The sequence below is a fragment of the Acipenser ruthenus genome, chromosome 13 (assembly GCF_902713425.1).
Source record: "Acipenser ruthenus chromosome 13, fAciRut3.2 maternal haplotype, whole genome shotgun sequence".
Taxonomy (NCBI): Eukaryota; Metazoa; Chordata; class Actinopteri; order Acipenseriformes; family Acipenseridae; genus Acipenser; species Acipenser ruthenus.
This window is the reverse complement of record NC_081201.1, coordinates 20418550-20432225: the sequence shown is the minus strand read 5'-3', so window position 1 is coordinate 20432225 and position 13676 is coordinate 20418550. Positions and strand designations below refer to the sequence as shown.

Genomic DNA, 13676 nt, shown 5'->3' with positions numbered 1-13676 from the left:
TCGTGTGTGATTACGTCACCTACCAGCCCTGCTGCTGCCTACCCCGTGCACGCTACACTATACGTTGATAAATTTAGGTCAATACAAGGTGTTTGGTACCCTGTCTTGTATCTTTTTCACGCCAGAGGACGCTATCTGACTAGAAACTGGTTTGTCACAGATTACTTCTGAAATAGGATGTTTGACCAGCAGGTGTCACTCGCTCTAGATCTGTTCTGTCCTCACCTGCCACAGCCTCCTGAGTGTGCAGGCAGTTGACAATGTAGTATCACGTGGTGCTCTGTTGTTCTGTGTTTCCTGAGCCGGTTCTCCGGTTTAAGGGCGTGTGATAGTTTTGTTAGATGGAATCAATAATGTGAATGCAAACATTGTTTGAACTGTAAATGTTCATTTAAAAATAAAACGTTTTATAATATCTCATGGTGTAATACTCATGCCAAATCCACGCCGTATTAAGACCCCTTTTTGTTTAAGTATGTGTCTTGCCGGAGCATGTCTGTTTAGTTCACCTGAAACCTACCTGTAGGTACCCAACCCTACAGTCAACACAGCCTGCTTTCAAATGAAGTATAGTGCACTATGAAATACATTCTTAAACAGTTATCCAGAAAGAAACATGTTTGTATTATTATAAATCATAAATTGCAGTTTTTCTCGATTCTGGGATGTGGAGGTTGAGGTCTCCCGCATTACCAAAAATACCGCTTATCTGTTTTAACGTGTTTTTGACAAGGTCTTTAAAAATGGAACGCGGTCCCTTTAAATACTCTGTTTAGCCTGACGACTGAAGTCACGTGTGAGCCGCTTTTGCAGGAAATTGATTCAGTCATTGGAAAAGAAAGTAGCTAGGCTAGGAAGCAGTGTGGTATGTATTGCCATTGAGACACTCTCTATACCTAAACAAAGTAATCCCGTCTGGCTACCGACCTTCACGCCAGGGATGAATTGAACCTGTCGGATTGAACTGATTTTCCCGCACATTAACAGGTCTCTTTTTAAAACACCGCTTGTTTTTAGTGCAGTACCACCACGATGGATAGTTGTTGAACAGCACCGTTGATATTTGCACATGCTACGGTCGGCAGAGGATGGAGCTATTCCAAGCCAAAGATCACTATATTTTGCAGAGTGGAGAGAAGGCACTCTGGTGTAGTAGAAAGGATGGGTCGATAGTCGTCAGACCCGGTGAGTATTATTATTAAACATAAGGTACCGTTATGTTTGTGTCTCTCTGTGTAAAGTCACATACACATTACACCAACTACCCCTTTGCAATTGCATGAAACACAACTCGACGCGACATAAACAAAGTACACATACAAATTAAAATAAAATGTATTGAAATCAGTTGAAAATCGCGCAGGCTTTGAGGAGCATATTAACGTGCTTTGTTTAGTTCTGTATAAAGAACAGCATTAATAAATGCATTGCGTGATGTACTGTATTGATCTGTGCTCGTTACACTAAACCATGTCAGCAAACAAAGCAGGCAGGTAGGCAAAGTACAGAAGCGGGCTGTTGCAACACAGGTACATATTTTAGCGATCTGTTTTTAAAACCTTTTGATCCTATATGTTTGTATCAGATTAAAACTCGCAAAGACGTTAACTGCGGCCCTTAATATAAGTTATAATGGAGCAAGGAAGAGAGAGTGTATGTGTATGTGCCATATTTGCATACCGGGAAAAAATAAATAAATATGTAGTGTGTTGACTAACGGCACATCTGTCATCATAGAAAATGCGAGAACTGTGGTTGACACAATCTTATTCATTATGTCTGTCAGCTTTGCCAGCTAATACATTAGTGCCTATCCAAATAAAATAAAATTGTAGCGTTAGGCAGGAACCAGCATTAGACAAAAAGCATAGCGATATTTACTTCCTGTAAAACATAAACGCGTAATAACAAAATACCAAATGGCTGGAAAAAATTCAAATTACTATTACAATTACAATGCTGCTCTGTTTAATTACAGTTACAATGATGTAATTGCAATTATAATTAGTTACACTTAAAAGTAACATCAATAGCTCCACACATTAACACGCTTACTGTTTATCACAAACATGCTATATAAGGCTTTTTCAAACAAATGGGGCCACTAAAAGGGTTGAAAATACAAGACGAATGTTCGCTTGACGGTATTGTGGTGTTTATATGTTGGTTTTATTTGGTGGTTACTGTACACAGCTCCATTTCAAACGTGCATACAAACATCACATTCCAATCTGCAGTCATTACTTTACCCAGGCTTAGGGTCAATTCCTATTTAATTCCAAGACCTTTTAAAAACCAGTTTCCAATTCCAATTCCCATTCCTTTTGAAGGAATTGGAATTGATACTTTAGAGACATAATTGTTGTGATGTTCAACTCTAGTTTGAAGCTAATTTTATTGACGGGGACCTCAATTAAAGTAATTTGTTGCCACTGTGAGAAGCTCATTTTTAACAGAATTCTGCTAATTGCAATTTTGATCAATGATATGTTCGAATTGATTAAAAGGGAATGGGAATTGGGAATTGACCAGGACCCTGCACTGTGCCGTTTGACAGATCCTTGAATATTAAAAGAAGTAATGTTAATACTTAACTGTGTATCTGTACAAAACTGTATCTAAATGAGATAATGTCACTGGGAAGCAAAAACATAACAATGGTCTGTTATCCAGACCTGGAAATCGGAGATGTTCCATATACGTTGTATAACCTGTAGATTAGCTGTGCAACCTCCATGACATCATTATTTTGCTGCACGAAGGCCAGATTGGAAGCATCATACAGCTCCTCGCTCTGTGTCACAGATATTAACACATCAGCAGTATTCTGCACCTGTTCCAACAACTGGAGCCTGCTGACAAATGCACTTCTACACAACAATTTATTTCTTTACTCTTGGGGATTTAATTTGTCCTTAATTTGCAACTTTTAAAACAATACATTCTGGGAACAAGAAGGCATCGAAGCCATTCCCTTCCTTGTACACCAAATAAGAATCTAAATGAATCTATTGCAGATTCGAAGGATTTTCAGGGTGTTGTTTTAGAGGCCACCATGTCTTTGTATTGGATCTGTGATGTGTTCTTACATCATTGTAAACAGACCCAGCTGGCAGGACTACACTGTAAATGACATGTGACATCCAGGTTGTGTTCCCTGGGAAAAAAAAAAAATATATATATATATATATATATATATATAATTTGGTTTGTAGTAAAGCAGCATGTTGGTAGGGCTTTTCTAGACCGTGTGATTCATTACTGAAACAAACAGGATCATAATGTCTCAGTGCGCCAGTACAATGAATATTGTATGTGTCTGGCGGGGGTGTTCAAATCAGAGTCACTAAATGAAGCACAGACCTGTTTCAGCTTGCCAGCTCTCTGCCTGCACTGCAGTCCACTCCTCTGGAGCTCTCACAGGTGTAATGTTGTACTTCCTTCCTATCACAGTGAAGTCATTCAGTTACTGTGTACATGTACTGTGCCTTCCAATTGGTATTGGTGCAGATCACTGCACGCAAGAAGACTGGGGCTGCAGTGTTTCTTACCCCTTTTACCACACTCAGTATTGTTCCATCATCATCTTGGGGTACGTTGAGTCAGTTTGTCTGGCTGTCCGCTTTTATGTATGTCATTTTAGAGTCATGTTTCTAGAGAAGCGTTTGTCCAGGTGTCATGAAACTTGCCAAGCTCTAAGTTCTATAACGGCTGTCTAGAAATCTGCTTATCTGATTGTGATGAAACTTGGAGAGTGTTAGAATCTCAGGGTCTATGGAGGCACTGTGTCTGTTAAAAGCCTTTGCATGTTATCCAGTTGTTCTAATTACAGCTAGAGTTTGGTGTTATTGCAGTGTCTCAACTCCTACTTTGAAAATCATCACAGAAATATTCACAAATTCTGATGTATTCAAGAAGAAAAAATACATTTTGTTCTGGTAATTAATTCTGCTTGCCTAGCGGTATTGTTTTTCTCAGATGGCCTTGTTTCATTATTGCTGAAAGCTGCCAGGTGGATTGAAGTCTTCTCTTTCTCTGCTTGTCAAGTTTGTACGGGCAGCTGTCGTGCTAGCTTCCCCAGGCTGCGGATCCTCCCCTCTGGGATAGAGAGCAACAGACCTCCTGGTCCCTGGAGCTTCTCTGCAAAGCCGCTGACCAGGCTATGGCTGTTATTACAAAAGTAGATGACCTCAGCCTGCATATCGTCAGTATGTACGTTTGACATGTGTACGCACTGGATGTGTGCACAGGCATCTCCATAGGTTACCAGATTATTAAAACATGTGCTAAAGAATGTCCTTACCAAGTTTCATCACAGTTGAATAAAGTAGCTATTAAAAAAGTCAATGTGATTCACCTATAAGCTTATGTTCATCCATATGGGTGAGCTTTTTATACTGGTTGTTGTTTCAAAGAGAAACAGGGAGAATATATATTCAAAACTTAAACAGTGACTAAGTAAATAATCTGCTTTGTCCATGAAGACACAGCTGAGGTCAAATGACCCAGAAAGTGAAGCAGTAACAGACTTCCTGCAAATATAGCAGACAAACTGAGGCCCTTCTTTAACCCAGTGTAATGTCAGAGCCAATGATTTCAAATGGGATTGTGTTTTCAATGAGTTTATTTTGAAACTGCATGGAGATCTTCATAGTGGATGGATGTGTACAATAAATTCTGAAATCATTTTGTTATGATGACGCTGCTTTAACAGTATATTACTGCATCAACTTCGAACATCTGAGTTGCAAATCACCATGGGTATGCAGCAATATCACTGTTGTAACTGGAATTAAAGCTGTACATTCCTTCATCAATACCACTGTGTAACTGGAATTATAGCTGTACATTCCATCAGCAATACCACTGCGGTGTGTAAATGGAATTAAAGCTGTACATTCTAGGTGTGAACAGGGCCCTAGTGATTCCTGCCCTTATGAAGTTTACTGCAGTAAATTTGCATGCTAATTTAGCACTTTTCCCATGGTTATACTATGCATATACCACAGTTTACCCTGACTTGCCATGCTTTCCAATTAAACTTGTGAGATCACCGTCCCTTTTCACTCTGCACATTACTCATTTCCTTTGTGAACTAGTGCAATCCATTCTACTGTAAGTGTAAGCTGTACTGTTTAGTTACTGTACACATTTACAGTACAAGCACAGCATCCCTGATATTCAATTCAAAGTGCCATGTTTGATGGCTTAGACCACACAGACTGTCAGTGTGCAGTGGAAAACCCCCTAGTCCAGTATTGTGTTTACAATGCCCATGTTAAAACATGTTAGTTCTATAAAGTGGCAGCAAATCAGGCTCCTACTCAATCTGCTTAGAGCTGGGGAGGCTTGTTACAGGGGCTGTCCAGTGGGTATTAGATCCCACAACAGGTCTTCAATTGGTTGCCAGCTGGAAGAGATCCGGGCGACAGTTCTGCAGCCATAACAACCGATCTACGCTCAGAAGCTAGGCAAGGCCTGGCCAGTTCTTGGCAGTGGTGTGGCCAGGATTTTGTTTTGATATGGGTAGGAATGTTCTAAAAAATGTTTCTTAAGTTTAAACATGAAATAAAACTGTAATGACATCAAACACGTTAAAAGGGACTTCCTACCAAGAACAGAATGTTTCACGAACACAGTGAATACTGTTCATGTCATGCAAATTAAGTAACAAAAAGATATCATTATATACCAGGGGTGGCCAAACTTCCTGACTCTACAAACCACATTCCCAAGAGCCGCAAGACACATACTGTAAAACATCAAATGTTTGCGAGCAAACTACTAGCTACTAAACTTTTTTTTTAAATTCTTTCCAACATTAAAACGAAATCTTGCACTTGCTCTGTGCAGTAGTTCTTTCTTGATGGCAGCAAAATACACAAGAACAAGGGATAGAACATTGCAGCGCCTACACTGTGTACATTTTATTGTACTGAGATCTACAGTTTATTAAACTTTAAATGCACTGGTGTTTTTCCGTTACAGTCGGCGACGCCTAATCTGAATTATCAGGATTTCTGCTTAAATGGGACATATCTCTGGGAGACGATGCTTTTATTTATGTCGTTTAATTGGGACATCACTTTGTTTAATTGGGATACAGTATTTTCAAATGATGAATGGAGATCGCTTTCCAGAGCAAGGTTCGTGTAGCACAGTGCAGTGATTACGCTGTAAATTGTGTAAACCACGTTGACCTCTTGGAATTGGAGGGAGTCTCCTGTGGTTTCTCAGGCTCCTGTTGCAAAGAAACTATCATCTTGTGATCAGATATGATTTCTTATTTTTTCATTTAATTTAATTTAATTTAGAAATAAAAGAAAACAATTGACTCATAATGGAGTTCATAATGCGATTTTATTGTTTCTTTTCATTTAGAAATAAAATAAAAGAAAAATACTTCTCTCTTGCACATGATGAATCTATGAATGTAGGTGTGACTAAGGTCGTCTCGAATGCCTCTTGTTTTACTGGGACAGCAACTTATTCGGGATATATTCTCCAGTCTTCTCGATAGAGCCGCGCCAACTGTATTTCTATTTATACTGTATGTATTACATACTTTAAGTAAATATGTTCTGTTATTATGAAGCAAAGTACAACTGCCCTGATTTCACCAAAAACACCACATAAAAAACACATTTTTGTAAGGATTCTTTTTCTTGGTTTTCATGACTGCTGCATGTTTATTAAATACTTTTGAGAGCTCTGTGGATGTTTTGAAAGGGATTATAGTACCTGCTCATGATGAGATATAAGATACGTAAATATACTGAGCATCAAAAGAAACGTATCACTTGTATTTAAGCATCAAAAGAAACGTATCACTTATACTTGAGCATCAAAAGAAACGTATTACTTATATTTGGATAAAATTCACTAGATGTGATCGAAAAATGACAGACTGTTTTAGAGCAGGTGCAGTGACTTTTTATTGTGCTGATTAACAACTGACATCACGAAGATGCTGCAAAATGATCTGTCGATCTTGGGCAGGTGTTGTGACTCTTGGTCTCCCAGTTCGTGGCCTGTCATTGACAGAGTATGTCTGGTTATACCATCTCGGTAGGTTTGAAATTGCTGGCTGTGAGCACCCAAGACGGCGAGCCACAGTACGTTGCCCTAGTCCAGCCTCCAACATGCCGATTGCACGAAGGCGCTGCTCTCTTGACAGACGTGGTATATTGTTTTTTTTCTGTGATTTTTCTTTAGTGCTTTCATTCAAGCTTGAAATTCAACAACTGAAATCACTCTATATCCAGTGTCCAATCAACTGTCTCACTAATTAGGTGATTAAGTGCATATGCTTCAGTCATAGTCATTCAAGCGTGTCATGGTCAAGGATGAATGATCAAGTGATTAAAAAGAAACCAAAGACATTTCATCAACGTCCATCATTTATATACCTTATTTTCGAAAATAAATGTGTTATAATAGTAATAAGTTTCTTTTGATGCATTATCTAGTCTAGCGCCCACTCCATTTTTATGAAAAGATGCATTCATCTGAATAAGGACGTTTGGCAGGAGCGATATTCCATGCCATACAAAACTCGCTGGTGTTATATGAGCTTCTTTATTGAATGCAGAAAGGAGCATCTGCTGACTGCTGAGATATGCTTTTAAAGAGGCTAGTTTGTGGCACTTTCAACCACACATCCGGCTTTCACTCAAGGTGATTGAAGTATGCCTGCATCAGCGCGTGGTGTCGAAGGTCATCAAGTGATGAAATGTCCTTGCAGTGAACATGCAGGCTCAAAGAAACTGAAGAGAGAGAATAATAAACACGAATGAATACAGAGAACAAAAATAATAAACTCGTAATTAATTTTAGTTTCTCTGTTTTTTTATTTTTGCTTTTGTTTATTATTCTTTCTTCAGTTCATTTGAGCTGCAAAGTGTGCGTCACCCAGCATTTCACCGGGAGCCGCGGTCTGATCACCTCTGAGATTTTTATATATACCCTGCAAAACTACCCTGAAGTTAAAGCTGTTGAATAAATAGAAATAGCTAGCTAACTTACCCTGAAAACAGTAGCTGTGTTATCTGAATATTGTTATTTAGAAGTGGAACAATGAAATCACTATCCTTTATAGTTTAATGTAAGCTGCATGGTAGGCAAGCATTTTTTTTAGGGCTGTCAAGCTATTAAAAAAATTAATCGCAATTAATCTCACGATTTAAAAAAATTAATCTTAGTTAATCGCGGTTTTAATCGCATATTAAATTGTTACAATTACTACATCCATTGAATTTAAATTTGTTTGATTACTGATGCTATTATTTTTATTATCCTTAACTGTAAATAAAATTGTTTAAAATGTGTTTATTTATGTATTTATTTAACCAGCAATTTACCCATTGATGACCACCAACAAAATTTACTAGGGGCAATAATTTAGAAATTACAAATACAGCCAACACAGTAAAATGTGCGGTTCAAGCTTGATCAGCAGCATATAGAGATCAGAAAACATAATACATAGGATATCTATTTTTAAATGTGATTGTGAACTGAAATAAATTAGTTTTTTTAAAATAAAATTATAAATATGTAGCTATAGTAAGCATTTCTAGGAAATGAACTGTTAATTGTGAAGAGAACATACAAAAAAAAACCTGTCATCATATCCAAGAACTGCAAACTAACAGTTGTTAGGCTTTACATACTACGCGCAAAAAAAAAAAAAGAGCAATGCAGCCTAACTCATGTATTATCATGATCATACTTAGCTTGATATGGACTTGCTGCGATCCTGCATTTCTGTCGAAACTGGTGGGTTTAATTTGTTGTTGTTATTGTCTGTAGCAGAAGAGCTGCTTGTGTATTTTGAGACATGAAGGCGTGTTCAGCACGCAACAGACTAAATGTACTCGTGTTTGATACTGGAACTCACTTTGACAGTAGACAAGTAAGCGTCTTTCTGTCAAGTGAGCCGTCAAAAAAAATAATAAATCCCATTCATTTTTAGTGCTTTGCTCCATTAAGCGGTTCAGTGACTAACTTTCTATTTAAACAATAACTGCACTCAGACACTCAATATAATGTTGCCATTGGAACTGAAGTACGGTGTGCTGAAAGGCTCAAGACACAGCAATGCGATTAACGCGCGTTAAAATAATTAATCTCTAAAAACATTTACGCGTTAATCGCAGAAGTTAACTGCGATTAATTGACAGCCCTACTTTTTTTGTTTACTTTTTGTTTTCTAAAATCAGAAATCCCAGTCCAGCCTCCTGCCATAACATTGTCAAATTCAAATTTAAAATCAGTCATATAGTAGTATTTATTCTTTCTCTTTTAAGTATTAATTGAATGGTGGACTGAACAGTTCATTGTCAACAGGGAACCACAGGGTTTCCCCAGGCAGAGCAGACAGAGAGGCTGAGCCTGTATAAATGAGAGTGCTCGGTCAGGTGCTGTTTGAAAAGTGTGCTTGTGAATAGGTGTGCAGTGAATAATCTCACAGATCGGAGGCTGTGCTGGCCGGTTGAAAACACCTTGCTGGCTACCAGGGCTTGCGTCAATTCCAATTCCTTTTTCAAATCAATTACAAATTCCAATTCCCATCCCTTCAAAGGAATGGGAATTGGAATTTATATTTTAGAGACATTTATAATTGTTGTGATTGTTCAACTACATTCATTTGAAACCAATTGAATAACATTGACTTGCCACTGTGGAAGGCTCATTACATTATACTGCTAATTACAGTGTTGATTAATGATGTGTTGGAATTAACTAAAACGGAATTGGAAATGAATTTGGAATTGAAAACAGCACTTGACCCCAGCCCTGCTGGTTACCTCACTAATACTGTACAATCGCACAGCATGAGGGCTAAGATGTGTATAAAAGTTCATTACTGTGCACCAGCATGGCAAGCTGTGACAGCAACCTTGGTAGCTGACTGCATTAAAGACTTTGAATTTGATTTCTAATAGATTTTCATTTTCTGATTTCAATTCAACTCATTTCTCGAATGTAGGCCTCACGTAAAGCTCATCTCCATTTCGTAAGCAGCGCGCACACGCCTATTATGCAGATATGACCCAGTCTGATGAGGTGAACTATTCCCAAGTGATTTTTACAAGGGTATCCACTAAGGAACCTAATCCTTTGCATCTATCAGCGAAGCCCTTTTCCAAGTTATTTAGGCATATCTGCAACTTTCAGTGTGGGAAAATCCTGCAGAGATATTTTAAGACACCAACAGTCTCTAAGGAAGTGGGTGTCAGTGATGAAAGCACTATGAGCCGCATTCTGAGTAGTGATTCTCGGCCGCTATCTTTAAGCATTATAGAAACTCGGTACACTGCAGTATAAGTAAACAGTTTTGAAAAAAAAATAAAAAATACGGTATTAAGTCTATCTAGGTGTTGTTTTGCAGGCGGTGACTTTTGCTTTAACTCTTAAAACTCAGACCCATTCATTTTGGGGCGCCAGCACACCAAAGGATACGCACATATTACTCAGGCACCGTAAAAGCCACCTATCATGGCTTGTTTAAAAGTACAGACTCGGGGCTTTACAAAGACGTATTCAGTGTGTGTATACGGTACTCCTAGCCGGAACTACGACTGCCTCAAGTTAAGCCTCTCATCATGTGACAAAGTTCACAGTTTAGGTTTTGTTTTGTTTTGTGTCTGTTGCTCCGTCACTGAAGTAGCTAGACTAAAAAGGGCGGTATCATTGAAAAGCTTAGAAGGTCAGCTTCCCCCCATGTTCATATTGAGGTTCAGTGGTGCATTGTTTACAATATATATAGTAGTGACCAAACATGATTTTTTTGGAAAAGTGTTTAACATATATTCTTATCTCTACAATGTATAGTATGCCTGATCCTGTGGCAACTTACATAATATTACATTTTTTGGCCTTTCATTTGATATGTTACATGCATGCAGTACAAACTATTCAGTAGTTAAACATACATAAATGAAAACAGTGAAAAACATGCCGAAATAGGGCTTAGTGTAAAGAGTTAAACAAAAGAAATGGAGCGCTGGTTAAAAAGAAAAGCACCCTTTCTTCTGCTGCATGCAAAAACTTCACGTCAGGCAATGGCAAAAGCAATGGAGAGTGCTCTGTCTCACAGGGATGAACAGCTGTTGGGTCTCCTGAAAGCAGCTTATTTTAAAGCAACACCAGTATGAATGATGATGCAGTAAAATATATCTAGTTTATTTAACTTTGACATTCCCCCCTAAAATTTTGGATTCACCCCCCATTGGCTGCAGTATAGTGGGGAAATCCCCCCTACCACACAAAAATGAAATTCAAGCCCTGTAAAGCACAGAGAGGTAGGGTAATGCACAGGTAAGCATTGTAAAGCACAGAGAGGTAGGGTAATGCACAGGTAAGCATTGTAAAGCACAGAGAGGTAGGGTAATGCACAGGTAAGCATTGTAAAGCACAGAGAGGTAGGGTAATGCACAGGTACGCATTGTAAAGCACAGAGAGGTAGGGTAATGCACAGGTAAGCATTGTAAAGCACAGAGAGTTAGGGTAATGCACAGGTAAGCATTGTAAAGCACAGAGAGGTAGGGTAATGCACAGGTACGCATTGTAAAGCACAGAGAGGTAGGGTAATGCACAGGTAAGCATTGTAAAGCACAGAGAGGTAGGGTAATGCACAGGTAAGCATTGTAAAGCACAGAGAGGTAGGGTAATGCACAGGTAAGCATTGTGAAGCACAGAGGTATGGTACAGCATATTTAAAAAAAACATGGCAAACCAGGGTAAACTAAGGGGAATGTGTGTCTATATAACCATGGGAAAAGCATAATACCCTTTTTTTTTATAAGAGAGAGCAAGGATGTCAGCCCCAGTGTCACGAATAACTCTTTAATGAGATAAATACATTTATAGACTGATTCATTCTCAAAAAATCTATTCTTCACCCTGTAAGTATGGAAGTGTTCTGGGTTTCCTTGAAGAAAAACGTTGAATTGCTGGTACTTGATCAAAGTGGATTTCCTGGATTTCACTTCTCTCTGTAGAGGCTTTCATTTTTATTCATTCCGCTTCTGCAGCTACAGTCTATTTGGGTTGAACCAAATCCCTCAGGAAAAAGAGCACAGATTACCATCTGTGTTACTGATTTGCATGACCTGATATCAAACTGTATTCTGCAGTCTCCTGAATTCTCAGCATAATAGCAGTTAATAATAGCACATCTCCAGGTTGATAGAGGTGTAGTTCTTCAGTCTTGTGCAGAATGTTTGAAGGCTCGTAGTCCCACAGTAGTCCCACTTGCAATCTTCAAATTGAGTTTTGTGGTTTCAGTTTAACTTCACAGTACTGCAACACTATTCAGAAAAAGGACAAGTGTCTAAGGTAGGAATTTTGCCTACAGTTTACTGTATGTAGGTCCACTTGTGCAATTATGCAAATTCAGCTAATTATTCCTACTTTGCATCAGTCTTTTAATGTGAGCGTTATCATTAAACAACTGGTATGAGAGGTTGTAAATATTAGAGGGTGATATTGTTTTTTTAGATGTCCCTCAGAGAAATAAAGAATGTGGCAATAGTTAATTTCTGCAAATGAACCATGTGGTTGTTCCATTAAAGGTGAAACAGCTTCCATAGTAAATATTTCATTTCTGGCCATCACCTGCCTCAACTTGTTCAGACAGGTGACTCAGGTGTGACAGCGCTACAGAGGATAGAACTTGGGAATTTTCAGTCACAGTTCAGAAAGACATTTTCTCTTCATTTTGTCATAAAAAAATATATTTCTTGTCAAGGACAACACTCCATTGAGTATTGTACCAGTCTTGGCAGCCATTCATTTTTTATGGGTAAAATAGAAAACAAATGCTCCACCCAATCATTCTGCATTGTTTATAAATTAATCACATTCAGGGTACCACTGAACTTGTGAAACGGATTGCACATTAAAATCCTTCACATACTTTTAAAAAGGAGACCAGTATCTATTCAGGGATACCAAGATTTAGTGAGCAAGTAGTCTGAGTGATGTTATCTGGAAACAAACTCCCCATCCCCCGTTGTACTGCTTTCCTAGAAAAAGGGGAACATTTCAGAGGACCATTCTACTTGTGAGATGTCTTGCTCATTCAAATATTTAGCATATCTTAAAAGACGATTATCTATTCAGGTATACCAAGATATTTAGTAAGTAAAGGGTCTAAGTGAGGAAGTATGGGCAATACAATCCCCACCTCTAGTCTTGCTGTAAATCATCTGTCAGTATTTGTGCCGGAACTGTGTATTTTCACCTATAGCCCCAATCAGTTAAGTTACAGATACAGAGGTGCCACGGTTCAGATAAAACACAGCACATCTCGATTTAATGAGTGAAATACTCGAAGTAACCGCCCGAGTGATTACATTTGGCCCTCAGGTGGTGTTTACTAATGCTGACCACTTGTTATAATTCCCTCAGTAACCATCCACTGTAACTGGGTTATTATATATGCTATGTAAACAACACAAGCAGCGAGAATGCAGTGGCCAAGGAAATCTATGTCAGCTTGAAGCACTGGAAACTTTCTTCAAAGAGCAAGATGTGACAGGAAAAGATATTTTATAGTGCTATTTATAGTATGCTTGTGTTTATTCATGTAACACAATTACATTTTTACACTCGTATGGTATGAATTATACTTTTGCTTTCCAGCTAATTTGAAGTGAAAGAATATTCGA

At 38.4% G+C, this 13676-nt stretch overlaps 1 protein-coding gene across 1 annotated transcript in view; it reads left to right on the top strand.

The window, feature by feature from the left end:
• The first annotated feature begins 805 nt into the window (after positions 1 to 805).
• The window catches only part of inpp5f (inositol polyphosphate-5-phosphatase F), a 105598-nt gene continuing 92727 nt past the window's right edge, over positions 806 to 13676 (top strand). The window contains exon 1 of the mRNA XM_034031411.3: positions 806 to 1185. Within this exon, the coding sequence (XP_033887302.2) occupies positions 1089 to 1185 (97 nt within the window). The 5' untranslated portion in view covers positions 806 to 1088. The remainder of the gene's footprint in view (positions 1186 to 13676) is intronic.